General features: G+C 42.5%; 1 protein-coding gene across 3 annotated transcripts in view; it reads left to right on the top strand.

The window, feature by feature from the left end:
• The first annotated feature begins 7,444 nt into the window (after positions 1-7,444).
• CNOT6 (CCR4-NOT transcription complex subunit 6) overlaps positions 7,445-22,485 on the top strand; it is a 32,667-nt gene continuing 17,626 nt past the window's right edge. Inside the window, exons 1-2 of one of the 3 annotated variants that reach the window (XM_058034677.1) lie at positions 7,445-7,598; positions 21,897-22,010. In XM_058034677.1, the coding sequence (XP_057890660.1) occupies positions 21,899-22,010 (112 nt within the window). In that variant the 5' untranslated portion in view covers positions 7,445-7,598; positions 21,897-21,898. Of the gene's footprint in view, positions 7,599-9,517; positions 9,839-21,896; positions 22,011-22,485 lie in introns of those variants that run through there. The other 2 variants (XM_058034675.1, XM_058034676.1) reach the window with 2 other exon arrangements.

Genomic DNA, 22,485 nt, shown 5'->3' with positions numbered 1-22,485 from the left:
AAAAGCAAAAAAGGCAAATAAGGTAATTCAGGCTTTACAAATATGTCAAGGGTTTTTCTCTAACTTTCCATCTGCCATGAAGACAAGAAAGAAATATTCTCTAGTAAGATAAAAATGAGCAAAGGAAGAAAACAACATGTGTGTTAAAGCCATTTTTCCAAAGCCTCAATGGCATTTCTCTGCCACAGCACTCCACATCTCTCCGTAGGCTCGAGCCAGCGAGCGGATGCTGGGTTACTTCACTCTCATAGCATGAACTCGTACTCCTTGCTATTCTCAATCTGTCACATTCAACAATCACATGTGAAAATGACTCAGGCTGCCAGTTGTCTCCGTGTTGTGCTCGTTGAGCATTTGCCAGTTCCTCAGGAGTAGGCTTGATATTGAAAGCCACACTTTGGGAAACGTGATTTAGCCTGAGCCTGCTGCATTAGGCTCAGACATTTTGGGGTTTTTTTGTCTGACAAATTTTTGTTCTCTTTTTAATCTTGCAGACCAACAGTTCTGGACACAGAGGAAACAACAGCAGGTCAGATCAGTGGCTTGTTCAGCTTGGCATTTTGTTCCTCCCGGGGGCATTTATTCGAAGTGCCTAATATTTTAGAAGGAATGGAAAAGCCCTTAGTGTACCACACCAATCATTAGCTGTAGACAGACAAATTTTCTTCCTGTCACCTGCAGTGATCACCTGGGAAGCAGGCAGTGATTTTCACCCTCTTTTTGAGCAGAAGCTGTTCCGTGGTGCAGCCTTTTAGCCAGCATGGCTGCAGACACTGAGTCACCTCGCACCCTGTGCTCCCTCAGCTCAGCGAGGTCTCCCAGTGCTTGGAAACAGAACTCTTCCAATTTCATCACCTCAGCCCCAATGCCTGCCTTCAAAGCCTTCAAAAAACAATAGAACCCCAAGGTGCTGCAGCCTCCTCTGAGTGCAGGGGCATCCTGTGGTGATCCTCTCACGCACATGGATGTGCCCACACTGCCTTGGGTGATCCTACTCCAGATGTCCCAAAGCAATGGATCTGGTCCTATAGGCAGGGAGCAACCTAATGTGTAGGTTGCTTCAAGAGAGACTGAAAAGTTTTCAAACTTAATTATTTTGGCTGTGCTGGTGTTTGACCCAATACTATGTTGTCCCCTCTCTCTGCATACTTGATATCCTAAGGAAAGCATTTTGTCAATTCAGACAATATTATTACAGAAATAGCCACACTTAACTACCAGCTAAATTTATTTGGTAATTTTGTAATTTTTTTTGCAATGAAAAAAACCCCAAGAATAGCAGGCCTATAATATCCTCAAGATTAAAGGGTACTTTATAAATTCTCTGGAGGGTCTTTTCCCAACCAGAGACCGTCCTTAGCTAAATTCTGTAGATAAATAATAACAATCTCCTATACAAAACATTCAGTAATGAGGACATTCAACGTCTTGGAAATGTGAAACACATTCCATAAAGAAGACTATGCATAATCTAATTAGAAATTTTATGAAGTTGCTCACCATTAAATAAGCAAAATTTGAGCCTAAGATTTGGCACAGTAAATAATAATATTAAGAGATTGATTCCAAAATTTTCGTGCAATCATTTTATTGTTATTCAAAGTAATTAGTCTGACTTGCTGATTTACGAAAGGTAAACAATATATCACTCATTCTGTCCCTCAAATATCAAAAGTAAGATCATAGGGATAACAAACAAAGTTTGCTACATTTCCTAATAATGTAGAAAATTGATTTTTTCTTCAGGAAGCCTCTCCAGCGTCCCCCAGTTCCACAGATAGCTGTCTGAAAGCATACGGTTTCTGTAAAGCCTGTGTGTACCATATGCACGTATCACTTCACTTGCCACTGAAACAGTTGTGTCATGGGTGGAATGTGGCAACTCTACCCACACACAGTAATGTGATACAACAGATGAAGATAGTGGAAAGCCGTGAAACTGTACGGAGAAATTTAAGTAGATTGAGTCCATCTCTACTTCAATGGGAATTAGATCAGGCCCCAAATGAGAATTTATGCATGACAGCTGGATTAACATATATATTTCCTGAAAGACAGTACCTTTATAAACTGAAGAGTTCCATAGTGTCACACTGGAGCATTAGTTCATTTTTTATTAAGAGAGAAACCATCATTTTGTAATTCACGGTAATTTCCTCCAGGACATAGGTCTCCTTAGTTATCTCTTTTGATTCCTGATCCTACTTAATTTGCAAGGGATGAGACTGTAGCAGGGACAGCTTAGTGTATATTTGAGTTATAGTCCTCATATATTCTGGTTCATGAGCAGGAAGAAGCGCGAGCACGGGAGACCCAATTAAATTAAAAGTTCCGCACTCTTCCATTTCAGAGAACGGTCAGGCGACAAATGATTACAGCATTATTGCATTTTCTTACACAAGAAAAACTGCCCGCCCTCTTTTTTTCTAATAAAAAAAGCCCCATGCCCAGTGGGCAGTGGCCTGCCTGCCTGACCCACGGTGTGAAATCCTGGCACTGTGGAAAGCTGGAGCTTCCCACCCGTCGCATGAAGCTCCATCAGCCATGCAGTGCCACGGCAGGGGGAAGCTTTACAATGCAGGAGCACAGATGGGATCAGCTTGCAAGTAAATATGTTTCTGTTGCTAGAGAAAAGCATAGAAAGCGACGATGAATAAAGATGAAAAATAAGATGCTGACAGAGGAAGAGGAAAAAGCCGCCAAAATGGGTACAAAGGGAAGAGGATCTGGTAGAAAACACCAAAGATCTGGATGGGTAGTTTGAACACTGGCTTTCCTTCCATTAAAGAGAATCCTTCCATCTTACATCAATAATGCCATTATTTGGCATTTAACCTCTCCGTTGTGACTCCATAACTGGGCATTCAGGTATTTCATAGCAATTTGCTCTATTCACTCACATACATAAAAGCTTTTGCCATGAAAGGCAAAGCCTTGTGCTCTTTTTGCAGAGCTTTGAATGCAAGCAGGAGCTCTGCCCATGTAATGAATGCAGGCAGGTCATGCCATTAACATTTTCTTTCATATTATTAACTTAGTTCTAGTATGAAAAGATGGATACATTCTTGGAGAAAGGTGACCAGGAGTTAGAGAGGCGATTCTAAGAACAAAAACATGCAAGAATCAGCCTGTGTCTAAAAAATGACAATGAGGTAAACAACATCATGGTTCAAAAATCCAGCTTCCTAACAGACTTCAGATTTTAATATTTGATTAGGACAAGTAAGAATTAATGGCATTCTTAGATCTGTTACTTCACTGCTACAGTATAGCACAAATGTACACATTAGGAAGTATTAATGACTCAATGCTCCACAGACCTGCATGCTTGAGATAGAGAAGAAGATTCAATGCACATTTTAAACTGCTGCAACCCTGACAGTTTATCAAATATCTAAATAATTGTAAGAGTCATCTAACCATAGTACACAAGCATCTCAGGTGATGGCAGAGTTATATGGTAGTATCCATAACCAGCAAAAAGGAGTTCAAAACTCTTCTCTCACTGTGGAAGTCTTCCTGCTAAAATGCAGATATTTCTAGAAAGAAAGCTTTTGATCATATTCAGTTTCTTTCAAAGTACTTATTCCACTTTTGTCTAACAATGCATATTAAAGTAATTCTAAGGCTGCAAAGCCCTTACCTACAAATTGTGCCATCCCAGGATTAAAATTCCTGAATTCGTCTCTGTTGTGGATATGCATAAGGGGAGATTTCAATTACCTTTCTACATACAGGTCTTCTGGAAACCACTGAACTCCATTCCATGCAGAGAAAAGCAGGAATATTAATTGCCTCAATGCTTTTTGTATGGAGCTTTCACTGTAGTTTTAATGCTCAATAAACATCAAAGATTTATCTTTACTATCCAGCTGTGAAAGAAGATGCTCTTACATTCACTCGGTAGATGGAGAACAGGCCATAAAACTTAAGGCTGAAATCATTAAAAATGCAATGATTTCAGAAGCACAATATGAGTGCTCCAAGTCCTCATTTTTCAGACTACCTGTCATTTTAGGCATATGCCATGTTCAGAGCAGCTATCCCACTGATCTCAGCCATGGAAGCCATGCTGCAGTTCAGATCCCTGTGTCTGTACCCACACAGAGTGAAAATGCAGACTATAATGAGGCTCTGCCCTCCTACTTGGGATCCCTCTCCATCTCCCACTTACTCCTTCTTTCCTTCTCATTATCTCCCCTGCTTTACCATAACTGTGCTCTCCTCTTAGATTCCTTTCCTGCCTCCAGTTACGTTGCTTTTGTCACATTTCCTGGGCACACAAGGTGAGGGAGAGGGTAGGACTGAACCTTTCCTTGGTCACCCCTTCTGTAACCCCAGACACAAGAGATCCCACAAGCCACAACCCCGCTGTGCCTGCTCTCCCTCAGGTTGGGGTGACCATGAGCCATGCAGGATGAAGGTCATCCTTTACTACAAAGAACTTAGAAGTCAAACAATCCTCTACTGTGCAACTGTATATAGATACTTCAAGAGTGCATCTTTACCAAATTTAGCAATTTAAATAAAGCAAAAAAGTACCATTGCTCTGCCACAAAGACAACTCTCTACCACAAGTTTCACATCCCTCTGTCAGTGCACAGAAGCACCAGAACCTTGAACCAGCTGTAAGTGTTGGTCAAATGGACCCAGTGTCCTCCCTGAGGCCTCCCAGGCACACTCCCAGCTCCACTTGGATGTGTGCATTCAGAGAGGAGATTATGGGGGGTACTGAGATTTTTTAAACTACTCACAGCAAATACCTCTATCTCCAAGTGTAAGCTGAGAAATGTTGTAGGACATTCACCTGCAAAGTGTGGGACATGCAATTGTGTGGTACAGGAGATTTGTCCCAGCTGAAGGCTTATTCCACAGTACAAAAAAAGCATTTTTGGATTAGAGTTAATGAATGAAAACTTACACTCAGAGTACAGTACATCTAATGTTGTGTTTTAAATGGTGGCCAATTTCTGCTTAACCTGGTTGTCTTTTACAGCACTCCTGTCCCAAACTCAGGACAACAGCACTCGGTGTGACTTGGCAGCTCCTGAGATGTATGGAACTGTCATGGGCAGGTAAAAGATTAATGGGAAGGGCTCTCTCTTGATTGATGAATCTGTGACCTTGAGCAACCAGAGCACTTGCACCAAGTATATCTGCCATGTGAGACAGACAAAATGAAAGAGGCTCATGTTACACTCTCAGATCTCATTAAGCACCCAGACCAGAAACACCGATACTGGCACTGGCCATCTGCTCTGCTGTTTGCCTGGTTACAGGTCTGATAACACTTTCAGGGAGCAAAAGTTAATCAGACATACAGATGAGCAATAGCACTGCTGCACAGGAAATTCAGTGGAACATAACAGTTTCTAAAAAAAAACCCCACCTGTTTTTACTTCATTCTGCTCTTTCAAACCACACAAGCTGGCGGTTAAAAAAATTGTTGACATAAAAGGCTGTAAGTTTAGGCTCTCCAAATATTGACTTTTTTATAAATAACCTGTAAAATCATAATAAAGTTCACTAACTTGAAATCTGCCAAATTGCAGTGATCTCCTGTTAATCTATACAGGATTGTTTGTAATTGCTTTTAAAATATTTTCTCTAATGTTCTCATTTGCTTATCTCAGTTATTTGAGAATTACAGTATTTTCTGCCTTGGTTCTCCACTTGCAGTGTTGCAGGCCTTTGTCAGTAGACCTTTCCATGTTTAATGTACTATTACCCCAGCATCCATCCCTGAGGAATGAAGGTTCCCTGCAAGCATTTTTCGAGAGACTTATGATCAACTGAATTTTCTTTGCTGAGCAGCAATTCCTGGAAAATCCTGCAACGTATTCAAAGGCTTTCCTACTGCTTTTGGAGAATTAGCTCTGGGCAAAATGATATAGTCTACTGAGGCCATATCTGACCCAGAAAGTATTAACTGAAGAATGTGCAGGACAGCTGCTTATCAGAAAGAAAAGACATGCAGTGCGGGAGAATGACAAGTAGAGCTACTGGAGTCAGTTGTGAATGACTGTCAGCTCTCCAGAGCCAGCCAGCTCGGGGAAGCAGATACGGCATTCTGCCGGAGCCCGTGCGCATCCGTAATGGAGCAGGCTCGGATATCTTAGCACAGGACTGCACCATGTGGAGAGGAGATAGTTTATCATCCAAGAGCATTTCAGATATATGATATGATAAGGCTGAACAGAAATCTGAAGTATAGCAGGATTATTTCCAGCCAAGTGTCAACCCTTCTGTGGAGGACGTTCTGCGAGCAGGTTTGGTCAGCAGCATGCCAGGGTCATGTTTTCCAAAGCACTGACCTCCATGGATGGGGGTGGTGCTCCTCAGAAGCTGGACCTGGCAGCATCCTCTTTCACACTGAGTTAAAAGAGAATGCCTCGCTGCACAACAGTGTGAGTGCCATTTATTTCCAGCTACATGTCCACTCATACCTAAATGCAGGCCTCAATTCCAATTCAGTTTTTCCAGACCATGAACAAGGCTCTGGGACAGTTCTGGGTATCTGGGACAATGTTTTTGTTTTCACTGTTCCTTTGGATGAAGTGGTATGTACCAAGTGCTCATTTGCTGTAGCATCATCAATGCTTCAGCATTTTAACCCTCTGAAAAACTGACAAAATCCTTATTTTGAAAGTCATTATTTAGGCATTTTGCTAGTATTACACCATGGATGGCACTTCCCCACCATGGTTTCACTTGGCATCTCTCATCATAAAGTCTTGTTGTGCAGGGACAGTAATAATAACACTTAATGAGAACGTACTTTATTTTTCTAAATATCTTGGTTTGCATCCAATAATCAGTTAATGGAGAAAATTACGCGAGCCACAATGTGAGTTTCAAGAAGGTGCTGCGGGCGATTTTGGGGGACATTTCACAGTAAACATTGTTCTGGAGTGTGTCGCAGGGAAAGATCCAAGGCACTGGTTTCCCATTAAAAACACAAACATAAAAGACATGTTGTCTTTCCTAAAAAGCGTTTGGCCTATCACCCACATCGTCTCTGAGCTCATCCACTTCAAGGCTGAGTTCCCCACTTGGCCTTTTTCAGGAGAATTTAAAAGTTCTTTTCCAAACAAGTGACTATTCCCATTCGCCTTCCTTGGGCTCCTGCTGGGAGCCCCTTCCCTGCCATGCCCCACTTGCACGGCTTTCCAGCCTCCCTCCGCAGCCCCCCCGTTACTTTCGCCCACTTTTCCCGAGCCGTACCCCCAAACCCGCTCCCAACTCCTCCCTCCGCATCCCCCCCGGCCCTGCCGCCCCTCCCCGGCCTCCCTCCGCGGCCGCGGAGCGTGCGCGCAGTGCGGGCGGCCTGGGCAGGTGGGGCGGAGAGCGGAGCGGAGCGGAGAGCAGGAGGAGGAGGAGGAGGAGGAGAGGAAGGAGGAGGAGGAGGCGGAGGAGGGGGGCCGGCCCGCCCGCAGCCGCCGCCGCCGCCAGCGCCGCCATGATGCTTGTTTGCTTTCAATGAGTGTGAGGAGGAGGCGGGGGGGAGCCGCTCTCCCGTCCGGCCCGCGGCAGGAAACAAAGAGCCAGGCAGGCGGCGGAGCGAGGGCGGCGGGGGGACGGGGATGCTGCAGCCACAGGTAGGGGCGGCCCCGGCGCCCGGCCCGGAGCGGGGGGCTCTGCCCGGGGGGGTGGGGGGGCAGCGCTGCGGGAGGAGCGCGCTGAGGGGGGACGGCGCTAGCACGGCCAGGGGGGACCCCCGGGCTCGGCGGGGAGAAGCCCCCGCGCCGCGACGTTTGGGGGTGTCAGGGGGGCCCGAGGCCCCTCTGGACGTGCGGGGGGTCCGGGGGGGGTGTGCTGGGCCTGGGCAGTCGCTGCTGCGAGGACGCCCGGAGGAGGCTCCGCGGCCGGGGAGGCGGCGGGGAACGGTGGCTTTGGAAGCGGGGGCGGCGGGGAGGGGGCTCCGCACGGTCGGGCCGAGCCCCGCGAGCGCCCACCGGCGAGCGGGAGGCAGGGAAGGAGGCTGGGAGGGAGCCGGGCCGGGCGGCGCCGCGCAGGAGCCCGGCTGTGTTTGCATCGAGAGGCAATTAAGAGAAATTAGTATAATGGCATCTGGAAGCCTGAAGTTGTTTTTTTGTTTTTGTTGTTGTTGTTATTATTATTGGTGCTGGTAGGTTTTGTTGTTTTTGTTGGCTTTTTTTGGTTTTTTTCCCTCACCGTGCAATTGAGTTTAAAATAATTTTTAACAAAAGGCCGAGGGAAATGACATCAATCGGGGGAACTGCCCGTCCACCCTCCACGCACGGCGCCCCGCGCCGCTGCCTCCCCGGAGGCCGATCCGCCTGGCTGGGCGCGCACCAAGGGGCGGCAGCGCTGCCTGTCAGCGGAGCGCTTCGCTTGCTCCGGAAGGAGCCGCGGCAGCCGCCCGCCCTCCGTCCGTCCCTCCCCGCCCCGCCGGCAGCGGGAGCCGCGGCCGCGCTGGCGCCGGGGCCGGAGCGCTGCTCGCTCGTTCCGGCGGAGGGAGCGGCGGGGCGGGCGGGAGCCCTGAGTGGCAGCAGCGGCGGCCAATGCGGAGCCGCAGGGGCTGTGAGTGACAGCGGCGGCGGCCAATGGGGAGGCGCGGGGGGCGGGCGCGCGCGGCCGCGGGACAGGCGCATGCAGGGATAAACAGAGGGAATTGGGGCGGGGGGCGGCGGGGTTGGAATCGCGATCGCGGCGGCCCCACCGTCGGTCCGTAACCGGGCGGGGCCCGAGCGGGGTCCCTGCCTCGCCTGGGGCACGGGGAATGAGCGCCTGGGCTGCCCGCCGAACCGCATCGTGCAGGGGAACGGGCGGTGGGCAGATCCCGCACCCCCCCGGTCCGTGCTGGGGCTCACAGGACAGCCTTTCCTCCTCCAGAATTTTATGGAGAGCGATAAGCCTGGGATCAGACAAGGCTTTAGAAAAGGAGATATCTAATGCACCTGTCTGTGTCTTGGTATCTATGGTGAACACGTATTTTATCAGCATTTTTTCCACAAACATTAAAAATTCATACGAAACCTATAGGTTGTAGTCCTAGGTTGGACTTGATGATCTTAGAGGTCTTCTCTAACCAGATTCTTTACTGCTTTGCTTTGTGTAATGTGAGAACTATATTCAAAACAAATTCAGTAAGCTAAAGGTTTTGTTGGCTTTTTTGTTCTGTGGGGTTTTTTTTGTTTTGTTTTTTGTTTGTTTGTTTTTTAATACAGCCATCTGTATTTCCACAAACGCATAGAAAATTGCATCACTGTAAATAGGAATTCATGGATGGTATTTGCTTTGTAACTAGAGTTGCAGATTGCCTGTTTTTTTCATTTGCTATCTAGGGCTTATTTTCATAATCTAGATTTCAGCACAGTGGGTAACTAATTCAAAATCCAAGGGATTAAGAAATACCTGTGGTATTTGTCTGGCTTAAATACAAAGATGTGCAAGTGTTGACTGGTAATTGTATTGTATCTCGCATTTCTTTTCATTCTAGAGCAGGTCTCGTAATTGGGAATTTATCAACATTTCCACTGGGGTAATTTTACAGGATTATCCGCCCTCTGTTCTTCCTGCTGGTTCATCTGGACTCTGTGGAGTTTGCTGCTAGCAATGAAGCCTTCTGTGGGGGTTTATTCATGCTATTACTGAAATGGAGCCCTTCGCATTTGGATTAACTCTTTGTTCACTTTTCACCTGAATCGCTTGGATCAGCCCATGTTTAAAAAGGATCCTACCAAGCATCTTTTCTGTTTGCATTCTGAAGTTGAACTCTGAATACAGTCTCATGTTCAGGCTGTTTACTGTGCTTGAGTTTTAGAGGAAGAATTGAAATATAAAGATAGATGAAACTGTAATACTGCGGGGGCAGGTAAATACATTTGACATTTTATCCATGAAGACTTGAAAACATGTTCTGAAGGGTCACAAATTGAATGAGCATGGTACCTTTTCAAGATAGGGCTGTACTAGATGTTAGCAAGACATTATTTTAACCAAGTGAAATGTTTGTGGTGGAAACCACTGTCTTCAAAATGGTTCCAAGACCGAGCAAACTAAAAATTCTTTCCCAACATATGAACAAAAGAATCCATATTTGAAAGTGTGGCTGTATTAAAAAATGGTTCTGTTAATCTGTTGCCAAAAAACTTAAGTATTAGTGCTCATAGCACACTGTGCCATGCTGTTTGGCTCACCACTGTGCCAAGAGTCCATGTGGTGAACCAGAATTCTTCATCCACTTGTGCAGGCCCTATTGCAGAGGCCCTGGTTCTGTTTGCTAACAGACTGGTGAATTTTAAATTATTATCTGGTTTTGTCACGTCCTTTTGGCTGTACACTTTTGTATGTGCAGTCTGAGCATTACACACCAGTCTCAAACAGGGCCACATTAGGCAAAGATGCTACACAGAAATCTTTAGGAATGAGAATGCCTTCAGTCTTCAGAATTGAAGGGATGTACAAGAATTGACACTTATTTCTATTTTCAGGAAGTGTATGTAGTATTGCAAGATTACAGTTGTGTACATTGGGCTTTAAAAAGCTGCCAGTGGCCTTAAAACACCACAAGAATATTCTCCACAGACCCAACCACCAGATTTTAGTTCTAGTTGCATGAGGCAGAGGTTGAGCCATGCCCAGCTGCATACAAAGTATCTGGGGTTTTCAATCCATATATTGAGGTTTTACACTACTTCCCATGTCAAAACACTGCCATTACTGATTCCAGTCTAAATTTAGCCTTCTCCATGGTGTAATTTTGAAAGCTTTATGCATAAATTGCTCAAGCTGAGTCACTGCAGGGTTTCATCTGTTTTGTTCCTTCTAAAGTGTTGGTGCTTCACACTTGGAAGTGTGATTATTGTACAATAGCCTGCAAGATTATTAGCATAGTGTTAAGTGACATAATTTATGTTCTTACATTGAAATTGGGCTGTACAAGTCCACTCAACAAGGGAGCCTTGGCATAAACTTGGGGACCTGCACTCTCAGTTTCTACATGGAGCAATTTCTGCAGCTGACATCTTTGAGAGTTTACAAATGCTTAGGCAGGTCCCAAAGAAAAAGCTGTTTAAATGCTTAACATGTACTTTTAGCTGCTAATTGCACTTCCAAGATGGTGCTTGTTTAAAACAAAGATTGGCAACAACTCAGTTTTTCCTTTTGTAAGACTGCAACATGAATCCTTTTGTTAATGCCTTGGAGGCCTTTTTTCTAGTGTATAAATCAAGGAGGGACTAAGAGCAGTAAATATATACAGTTTTTTATTTTAGAACTAAAATACTTGCTGTTAGGATTCCAGTTTATGCTACAGTGGCGATCTGCAGGAAGAGATTGATTTGACTTCAGATTTTTGTAGACTGGGAATGCTGTTAGTTGTTCTATGGAGGCTGCCAGCTCGACATTTGATCACAGCCTGGATATTTGGATGGCTCTCTTGTGCACCTTAGTTCATGTTCCTGGTATGCAGCCTTTATTCTGCAAGTGAAGGGGCTCCCTACCTGCAGACCTTCCTAAAGTTTTTGTTCCATTTTGTAATACCAGTGTCTCCAAAGCATCCTTTGAGCTTCCCCCTTTCTTCAGCAAGGCAGCAGTTTCAGTTGGAAAACTGGGGTTTTCCAGAACATGCTGAAGCAATTTGAGTGATGGATCCTGTCATGAAGGTGCAGCATCTCGCCATGGTTAGGAGACCAGGAATATACAATAATGTCATATCCTGCATGTTACAAATAATACACAGCTTTATTGCTTGAGCTATTTTGGAGTGTATTGATGGGTGAGATGTGGATCCTGCCCATTGATCTAACTTAAATGCCTCTCCACAAAAGTATCTCTCAGCATAAATCAGTTTGCAAAGTTAGGGATCAGGAAGAAACTTGCTCCAGAGACAGATCTTCCATGTGATTTTTGCAACAAAGGCCACGTTTAGCCAACACCTCCAAAGACAGAGGGTTTGAAACTAAACTAAAACACCACCAGGGCTGGCCATGTGCCATCTGATGTGTATCACCTGTCAGAGCAAGGAAATGGCTTCATAATGGCTGAATGTAAAAAGTACTGGGGGATTTTATGCCACACTGATCATTAATGCTTTTAAATATTGTTTTAAGGAAGTTTTAACAGTTGCTCACCCAGCAGAGGAGCTTTGTTTGACAAAGCAAAGGTCTTGTGGATTAAGAGGAATTTCAGTACAGTGTGAATCACAATTCATCTGCAGAGTCTTTTCAGGAATGGGAGCTTTTAGGAACAACTAATAAGGGTGAAGAATAATTAAAACTAGTAAGGAATCCTGTTTTGATGAGGAGCATGAAAGATCCACCTCTGGAGATTTGCAGTGGCCAGTCATGGCAGAGGTGCTTTCTGTACAGGGGACTAGATCACCTCATGGTTTCTTCTGATTTAGTAGGTCAGGACTTCTCTCTAGGGGCAGAATTTGGAAAGCTGCTACTTTGGCTGCTCATCATCCATGTCAGTACAAGCATTGCCAGAGTAATGCTCAAAACCAGCCAGGGATGTGGCTGAGCAGTGATACCTCATTATTTTAAAACCCCAACCCCCACAACCTCGAAGCCCCACTTTCTTAGCTGAGTATCATTGTTGGTTTTCAGTATTGTCTCACAAACAGCTGCATCAACGCAACTGAGAGAGGTGGTGCAGTGGAACATGGGGACAGGAAAGAGACTTGAGTTGGCTTTTTGCACAAGAGCGTGGTTGTGGAAAAACATTTTTAGGCTTGTTGGTTAAATTTGAAGTAAAACCAATCTGTGAATTATTTGCTTACTGTCAGGATGTGGCTAGATGGGTTGAGCATCAACTGTGCAATGACTTCTGTAACATCCTGACCTTCAGTTAGTTTAGCAACACTAATACTAACAAGCCTTTAGATATCTTGAAATTGTGTTCTAGTAAGGCAGAGATTTTTGGATATAGACACTGACATCTCTTGTCAAGCTCTGGTTCAGTTCTATAGCAGGAATGCTGAAAATGAGCTCATGTCCAAACTTCATTTAAAGTAACTGAGTTCTCTCTTACTCCTTAGTTCTGTTGTAAGACTAAGAAATAGTGTTTTGTGTGGTGACTTCTGGTTTTCCCCCATGGAACAACAGAAATGTGGTAAGCATTCTGCAGACACATAAAGGAAAATGTGGTAAGGAACATGTTGGTGCATGTGCCAGTGTTTAAAGTAGCTTACTGAGTTGGACCAAGATGAGAAATTTTACACTAGGTCCCCTAAACAAGAATCAGTGTTCCATGTGTTGTGAAGAATCATAACTAAATTGTCAAATATGATTGGATACAAGCAGTGGAGTGGGAGTTTTATTAAATTATTGTTTTGGAGTATAAGGCTATTATCAGCTTTTTGGAGACATTTGTAGGTGAAGCTTTTAAGCCCTGGTCTTTCTGCCTTTATAAAACCTGAAGCTAAATGTTTTACAACACAGCTCTTCCTTTTTAAAGCTGGTCTTTTAGGTTCCATCTGACTTGTACAGTACGCAGTTCTGTATGCAATGCAATTTATTTAAATTCTTAAAGTAATTAGTGAAGCTGACATCTCTTTAATATATTGGCTTTTCAGAATACACTAACAGAATGTGCAAAAAGCTGTATGCTGTGTGGTACTCATTAACCAGCCAGTGTGGTTCCAGGGGTACCAGTTAAGGTCAGGCTTTGCTTTGCAATTTGGTTTTGTGTTAGTGTTTGTTTTGTATACAGCAGCCTTTTACTAGAGTCATAATTAGATACAATTTCTGATCATTAAGAGCTATTCTAATCATCTGGACCATGTTTGCAACACTGAGAACATTTGGATATCGTGTTTCTAGTGATTATGTGTTGTGCAGGGGAAGGGGTGGGAATTTGAGAGTTTTTTATCATGGTCTGTCTTGGAGGTCTGTCTAGAAGATGGAGGCATCAAGGACCTCTGTCCTCAGTTGTTCCTTTTTTACTCTGGCCATTTTAGATTTCTCCTCTGAACCTAAACTAGTTTTTGTGGCAGCTGAACATGGAAGTGGCAATTGCCTCTTTGCATTAGTGAAATGATGGTAAACAAGTTTTTCACACCGTGCAAGCTTTAGAGGATTACATGTACACCATTAAAACATGGGGCTGCACATTGCTTATCTGTGGGAAATTGTAATAGGCAGGGCTTGGGTAGAAAAAGTACAAGTTGGGAAAATGACATCCTCCCTATGCCTGCCACTGCCAGCTGGAGCCAGCCAGTTTGCATCTCCATAAACAAGTTGTTATGAAGGACAAAGAAACCTTAATTAAATTTGAAATACCTGCAGGTCAAAATTTAATATGCTCTTCTTAAAAATATGAAATGACTGAGTTTTGAACTTACCAAAATTTAAAGCCTTTTCTACTCAGTGCTCTCTAGTCTAATGGAGTCTTCCTGATTTGAAGACAGCAAGTAAATCCTTTGACATTTATGGCCCAGTTTATCTGAACCAGGATGCTTTGCTTGGGTTTCAGGAGGGTTATGTTTCATTTTAGTCAGCTTTGGCTAGATTAAGGGGTTTGCTGAACTTTAACAGCTTTATAGATTTTTAAAAGAATATTAAAGCATTTGTCAGCTTCTGAGTTTTCTCTAGTACAACTTATATATGCAAATTCAAATAACTCATCTGATTAATAATTTTCCAGATACACTTACATGAATTCATGGATATTGAGTTAATCAGTATCTTGTATTTATTATTACACATATTCACATGCATGTTCATATCCCACAGCATTATCTCAAGTCTGAAAAAGAGGAAGGGTAACTCGTGGGTTTGTATTGGCAGTCGTGTAAAATTACAGTTTTAGAAGTCCTCAAAATAGGATGGAGAAGCATTACATCCCTGATGAAGCCATTAAATCTTACTATGCTAACAGCCACTAAATGTGATCTTAGGGAGTGAAAAAGTACTTGGAATGAATCAATTGACTTCATGTTGACTCAACAGCTTTTTTTATAATTTTAATTTAGATTATTCCAACATTGAGCTATAAATTGGGTTGAAGGGATGTTGACACCTTCCCAATGTCACAGTTGAGTCTCTTGGGAGGGGGGGAGTGTTTCAAGAGTTGTCCTGGGGCTGCTGCAGTTCTGCCTGTGCCCACAGCTGGTATGTGCCATCCCCTTCCCCACACCAGGCAAAAGGAAATTTTTAACTTAGAGCATGTGTTCTGAAAAATCCAGGTGTTGACCTTTAGCTGATTTCCCAATCAGATTTTTCCTAGCCTCATTTTTTCAATACCAAATGCTTACTGTAAAAAAAAAAAATTATTACTTGAACAGCTTTTTTCAAATAAAATGCCAAGAGTGTTTGTACTAGTCCACAAATAATAGGTGTTTACACAACAGAGTTGGTATTTGCCTTGAAGTAGCATAGTAGTAGGGAAAAAATAAATATGTGGTTTCTTGCAACACTGGTGTTTTCTTTGTATGTATTTCAATAGAGGGATCTGGTTCTTGCCTACAAAGTTAAATGTAAGGTTTTATTTCAGTAGATGTGCCAGTCCTTAAATTTCTGTTTATTCAGCCTCAGAATATTTATGACTTTAGTTCTGATGTACTATAGCATGGATTTCTCAATTCAGAGGTAGATATAATTATTTTGGATTTTTTTTTCTCTTGAGTGATGGCTCACACCTGTTTTCCTGAACTTTGGTTTATCTGCTTGTGTATTGTAGCAAAATATATTTTGCAGATATATTGCATGTTACAATACATTGTAGAAAAATACATTCTGTATAAAATACATGTAGTAACTATGTGTAACATAAATATATATTGTATACTATATTGCAACAAAGTGTGCATTATGTAGCAAGTTATGTTTCTTAGCAGAATGGTAGTTTTCTTCCACATTATGGCATGTACCTGCTAGTGGTTGGGAAATACAAAACCACAAGCATATATTAAGATTTATTTTTGAAAAAACAAAGTTTCAATTTAGTATGTTTTGAATAAGACATTTATAGAAATAAGATAACATGAAATTTGGAAGGCTTTGTAGGAACAGTATCAGGATACAAAAAAACCCATCCAATTCTCTTCTTTTGTGTCTTCGATGGGTGGGGTGATGTCAAATAATTTTAAATAAGGATTTAATTGAATTACATTAAATGTACTTCCCAGGGCACTTGAGGTTTAGCTGGGTTGCATTGGGTATTTGATTCCTTTCCTCATCATGGTATCTTGCCCATGAATATTTTTCCATCAGATTTCAGTATTGACATCACTCTCGAGTTTGTTGCCCAGGCATGGAACAGGCTGAGGATAAATTCAGTCATTGACTCAACTCATCAAGTCAAGTGTGTCAATTCTGCAGGGACTGACCTTTATCATAAACCCAGTTCAAGCTGCTGTAGCTTTTCTGTGAGGACGTGCCAGATGTTGTACCTTGTCATCCTGGCCAGGGACAGTGTTGTTGCTTATTTGCCTGTACTTCAAGCTGAAATGTAATTAAGTTCCCATAGAAATTCATGACTTGCTAAGTAAAGCACCACCAGAGAGGACAGGGAAAGCAGCAAGCTTGATTCATGTTGGAAAAGCACTTTTTAAACAAGGGGTGGTGAGTCTTTGAGTAGGAAAGGGCAAATCTGCAATTTTGTAGTAAAACTGAAATACAGCACTATGAAATTATCTTAAAGATTTTTTTGCAAAGTAGTTATCTTTTAGAGGTACTTGTATTCCCTTTGAAGAAGGTCACTGTTTGGAGTTGAAAGCAGAAATTCCTGTTAATTCTAATAAAGCTCAACAGTAAAAATTAACCCTTTCAATACAGGTTAACACGTCTGATCAGCCTATACATTGCTAAACCTGCTACAGCCTTAAGTTATCTAAAATGCAATGTACTTTGCCTTCAGTTAGGATTTCAGACTTTGTTCAGTGTTACTGTTTAACTGGGTGAAGGTAGCTGGAAGCAAGGGTTTGCTTCCTGCTATAGAAGAGATTTTGTGTCAGTGTGGCCAGAAGAGCCATTGTGGTGCTGTCCTGATTTCAACAGCTGCAAATCCACACATGCATTCCTGCTGTACAGGAATAATAACACACGAGTGCAGTCTCCCTTAAATATATATATATTTTCCTCTTTCCCCCCTTAGCCAGTTTAATTCTCTTCACCAGCTCCTTTGTTATCAGACAAAAGTCAACGCTGATGCAAGAGTGAAGTGGAAATACAGGGTCCTGGGGAGGAGGAACTGCAGCAGGACCAGCTTAGTTCTGCTTCATGCATTGTAAAACCACAGTGCAAGTGGTAGAGGGTGTGGAAGATCCTAAATTAACTTTGAATTCAAAACAGACCAGTCAATTTAAGAAACATTTATATTTGTGGGGAAGGTCATTGAAACCCATTATAAGTGAAACTTGGGATTGCATGGAAAAGAGCTTCAGGGTTAAAGGCACAAGGTTACAAAAGAATGGTCTGGGGTGAGCTTCCAGTTGGAGTTTGGAGAGAGAAAGGGGGAAAAAAAGTCTCTCATATGTGCTATTGTTTTCTTATGAAATCTTTGAGCAACTTAATAGATTGCTTTCTATCCTGCTACTTTTCAGCAGTTGAGAAGTAATTTATGTGGCAAGTAATACTGCACTGCATCAACAAATGGAAAATATTGTCCAATTGTCTTGTTACTTCTTACTTTATTAGATCTAGATTTGCATCATTTATGTACTGTTTTTAATTAAAGTAGCAAAAAGTTTCAGTAATTCTGCACTTGATCAGGTGTGGTGCTACTTTGTTTACTTTCCCCTCCTGGCTATTTCCTAATCTGCATCAGTGTGTCAGTGACAAGTAAAAGCAAGGGGAAGGAGGGGAATTCAAAAGAAGTCACTGACATGTGTTAGGAGCTTTCAGAAACAGTTGTAATGCTTCAACATTGGGATTGAATTGATATATTTCTAAAGGTACTCCCAGATTTGTAAATGGGTTTTATAGATAGTTCATTGTAACTATGGAAATAGTTATTTTGGAATAGTTGATTGGATCAGCTGAAATTACATCTGAGCACTGTGTTGCTCCTGCTTGTTCATAATTTTCTACACAATTTTAGAATTCAAGTTTTTCTAATTTAAAGATGATGTTTTAGGGGCAAACTTGACTTCTACATCCACAGTAATGGTATAAAAGATTGTACTTGGCCTACAGGAGTTGTTCAATAGTTTAGTTTTGAAATCAAGGTAATTTATCATGGTATTGTAGAAAGCATTTCAGGAAATGAAGAATTGCTGCAGTATTGGGGTGCTTAAAAGAACCCCAAAACATTAATTTCCAAGTATCTGCTCACCTACTTATTTTGTTTAAATCTTCTCATCATCTTTCAATTTCATAAAAATGGCAGAAGGGTAGAACAGAAAAAAAAGCTGTCACCTTTCCTACCCTGTCACTCAGAGCAGGCTCATTTCTCCATTTTGAAGACATTATTTGTTGGTAGTTTCCCCAGTCACCTGGAACATAGTCCAGCTTCCACTTTGCCCATGTCCATAGCCAAGGACAGTTATCATTCCAAATATCTTGTCAGGCAAAGAGCTGAACTCCCTTCGTTCTTCTATGAGGAGCAGAGTATCTAAACCACCTTGGCCTCCTGGAAATCCTCTCTAGACCATCAGCTCCTGCTGACGTGGTGCCCTCCATGGCCCTGGTGCTCTGGCTGGGAGGGCACCCCAGGGTCTGGTGGTGGCACTGTCCTTGTCCAGGACAGCCCCAGTGCCCAGGCTGGCTGTGCATGGCCTGGCTGCAGCCATGGCTGTCACCTGGAGGGACAGGCAGCGCCTGGGAGCATTGGGCTTTGTCTGCAGTGCTCTGTTCTGAGGGGAGCCAGAGCTCCATCACCCACCTACTGCAGCAGCCAGCTTTGTCAGCCCTTGACATAACAAAGTTCAGGTTTTTCCTTCTCTTCCTGGTCCCTGTCACCCTTCCCTGAAGGGGCTGTCCATCCCTGTTGTCCCTCACTCTGTCCCAGTGCCAGTCTCTCAGCACCCTGTGTACAAACAAGGGCTCAGGGCAGTGCCTGCACTGGAGGCTTGAGCTGGAATTCCTGTGTCACACCTGGGCCTTGCTTGGCTCAGTTTCTGTGGGGTAAGGGGTGTTCATTCTGCGTGACCCACAGTGGGAGTGGGCAGCCACACTCAGTACAGCTCTCAAGCTCTTCTGTTTTTACAGCTACTAAAATGACAATTTTAATCACCTGGTACAAGGTAGTAAACTATTTCATTTGCGTTCAAACATACTTAAATGCCCTTTTCATTAAATTTATGTAGTCTGGAGCATTTTCCAGGAATCCATGTCATATCTTTGTTATAAAGATTTTCTCCTTTACAAACTGATTTACTGTATGCAGTAAGAACTTAATATTAATGGTGTTTCACCATCTGTATTGGTGTAAGTGAAAATTACAGGTGGTATAAGCTCTTTTGAAAATTACCATGATGATTGTTAAGAGCTGCAGTTATCAATGTTTCTAAGGATGTTCAACACTATTTTATGGGTCTTACTAAAAATTACTTTAGTCTGACAAAACTCTATCACTTAATCTGATGTTTACCTCAGCTTTTATGTAGCAGCTTAGCAGGTGCTAAATTTGGATTTGGGGAGGTGGAGAAAGGAGACAGTAAAAGAGACTGATTTTCTTGAACTACTCCATGCTGTGAAGTTTTGAAATGCAATTGAAGGTGTTGTGCTTGTATTTTCTGCTGTACTGTGAGATACTATCCAAAATTAGCCTTCCTGTCAGTTCCTGAGACATTTTGAGTTCTGGGTGATAGATGAAGATGTGCTAATGCCTGGTATGACAGTGTCCTGGATGTGCCTGGTGCCAGTGATGCTCTTGGGCAGCAGCAGCTCCTTCAGCCAGGAGGCTCTCAAGCATTTGCTGCTTTTTTGGCACCTGGTAACCCTAAACAGCAGGGCCTCATCCTCTGAGAAATGCAGCAGTGAGGAGGGAAAACCATCAAGAGCAGGAACTTTATTATAGAGAGGGAGGGTGACTTCATTGAGATGGAGTGACTGGGAGTGCAGGATCATCAGGATCCAGTGTTAAACCCCCAAATTCTTAAATCTCTAATTGTTTTAGTGTACATTAACAAAACCCACTGGAAAAGTATGTCATCCTCTCCTAGCAGTGAGCAGTGATCCAGTGCTGGTACCAGCAAAGCTGTTAATTAGTGCATGTGATTGAGTGTGCTCTGGGGAGCGTTCGTGTTTCTGTACTGAATGAGATTTCTGTCTTTGCTATACCTGCTTCTCGAAAAATTGGAACATATTTATTAATTCAGGGAGCAGCAGGAAGAGAAAGCAGTAAATGTCTGACTAAGGTAAATGTTTCCTGACAAGCTGGAGCATTCCTACTTGGTCTTTGTGAATTATATATAATTGTGTGTAGAAATTTCAGAAGAGATGCTCTGTACATTACTCTGATATATATTTTTGCATATTTGCTGCAGGAAGAAGTTATGCTTTTACCTTTCTGGAGATTGTAATCCACTCTCCTCTCATTTAATTAGTGAAGTTTGATGAAAAAAAGTGTTACACTTGGCGATTCCCACACCCTGGGTACTCAAATGCCTTCACTCTGGAAGGAGCCTCACCCAGCTGCTATTTATAATCTGATCCTTTTACCCACAATTCACTTCTTAAAGGGGAATTTCTTTTCACTGCAGAAATCTGGTTTTGACCAGTAGTGGGAGTGGGAAAGGGAAGGAGGAGTGTGACTTAGTAAAAGAACTGTTATATTAAAGTAAGCATGTGATACCTAAAAGCTTTATTTTAATTAAGATGTATAATTATCAGAAAGTTTTGGTGGATTTCTTTTGTTTTGTTTAACACGCAGAGTAAACAGTTTTCAGTAAAATCAGTAAACAGATTATAAGTCTGGTTGACAGTCTTATTTACTAGGAGTTATTCTTTGATTTATTTTTTTTTTATATAATGACAACATTTTTCAGTTTGTCACAGGAAATGAAAAAATGAGAAAGCCTTAAAAGACTTGGTAGGAAGATGTCCTTAGAAATTGGACCAATATAGCTGCTTGCTTATTGAGTGCATTTGGGTAGTATTACCATATTGCTGTAATGTATTTTGATGGATAATTGCAAAATATTGCTTGTAATGTGTTTTTAAGTGTTATTTGAGCCAGCATTGTTTAATTTCTCTATTTCATATAAATAGATTTATAGCTTCTTTTTTGTTGGAGAGGAATGTTTGCTTCTCTGTCATGGTGCATGATTGAGTATGGTAAAAAGAACCTAGAAAAATTATTCTTATAAAGTTACCAGGAATGATGTGAAAAAGAATGAGAAGAATGAAGTTAAATTTTGGTATTAAATACCTGGTGGAAGAAAGTGATAGAAATATTTACCTTGGGTGCAATATTTTCAGGTTGCAGAGAGTAGGGTGAAGGTTGGATTAAAACCTATCACTTTTAGAGAATTGAGGATCTTTTTGAAACCTTAATTTTTTTCTTGATGCTGATTTGTGTGAAAAGCTGAGAATTGCAGTAAACCTGGAACTGATGGGTAATCAGAGTTATTAGCAAATGTGTTCTCTAGGGGTGTGAGATCTCAGTGGTCATGGTCATCCCTTTTTGAAGGTTCATTGTTGAAGAAACAAGAGGCTGCAGTGGGATGTGTTGGTTTTGAGGGACACACAACATAGCCATGGAAGGTGGTGGGACACAATTTCTAAACTGCTTTGCAGATTCTGGTAAATTTGGGGGGGGGCTAAGCTGTTGTCTGCTATTCTAGGAGTATTAGGAATCTGTTTTTCTATTTTATAGCAGTGTTTCCTATTCAGTGACATTTGTAAATTGGCACATTATCTGTAGGTTGGAGAAGTCTTTGGTACAAAAGCCTAGTATGAAATTTAACTGAAAAGGGAATTACCTTCTGAAGAATTGTCAGTATGTAATATCTCAGTTAATCCCTTGCCTTTTGGTTTCAACAGGAATGCCCAAGGAAAAGTACGATCCACCTGATCCACGGAGGATGTACACAATTATGTCCTCAGAGGAAGCAGCCAATGGAAAGAAATCACACTGGGCAGAGTTGGAAATAAGTGGTAAGGAACTGAGGCATGGTCCTGAGTTAAGAACTCCCTGCAAGTAGTGTGGGCTTGGCAAATCTGGGGTGCAGTTACCTACCTTGAAAGGAGCCAGCAGAGCACAGGGAAAGCTGGGGACGTGTGTGGGGGGAAGAGCTTGGGCTGGGACAACACAGGGAGCTGTGGGAGGGGTAAAGGTGGGGGAAGTGGGAAATCCCCATGTGTAGGAAAGTTTTCAAGGTGAGGATATGGATGTGAACTCTTGAAGTGAGTGAGAGCATGAATTAATCTCTCAACGAGAAGAAGGTGAAGTTGGGGTTGATCTGTAGTGGTATGTTCTTACTGCAGGTAATGTAACAACAAGGTATTAGTCCATGAAGCAAAAGTTTTCTGTTTAAGAGCAGTTGTAAATTTTGCTTTGCTCTTAAGAGTAAAAACAAACACCAAAGCCTCCACAATCTGTGCAAGCTTTGAGATATTGTTGTTGGACTCT

The sequence above is a fragment of the Melospiza georgiana genome, chromosome 15 (assembly GCF_028018845.1).
Source record: "Melospiza georgiana isolate bMelGeo1 chromosome 15, bMelGeo1.pri, whole genome shotgun sequence".
NCBI classification, from domain to species: domain Eukaryota; kingdom Metazoa; phylum Chordata; class Aves; order Passeriformes; family Passerellidae; genus Melospiza; species Melospiza georgiana.
Note: the sequence above shows the minus strand (reverse complement) of the source record. Positions and strands in the feature narration are given on the sequence as shown.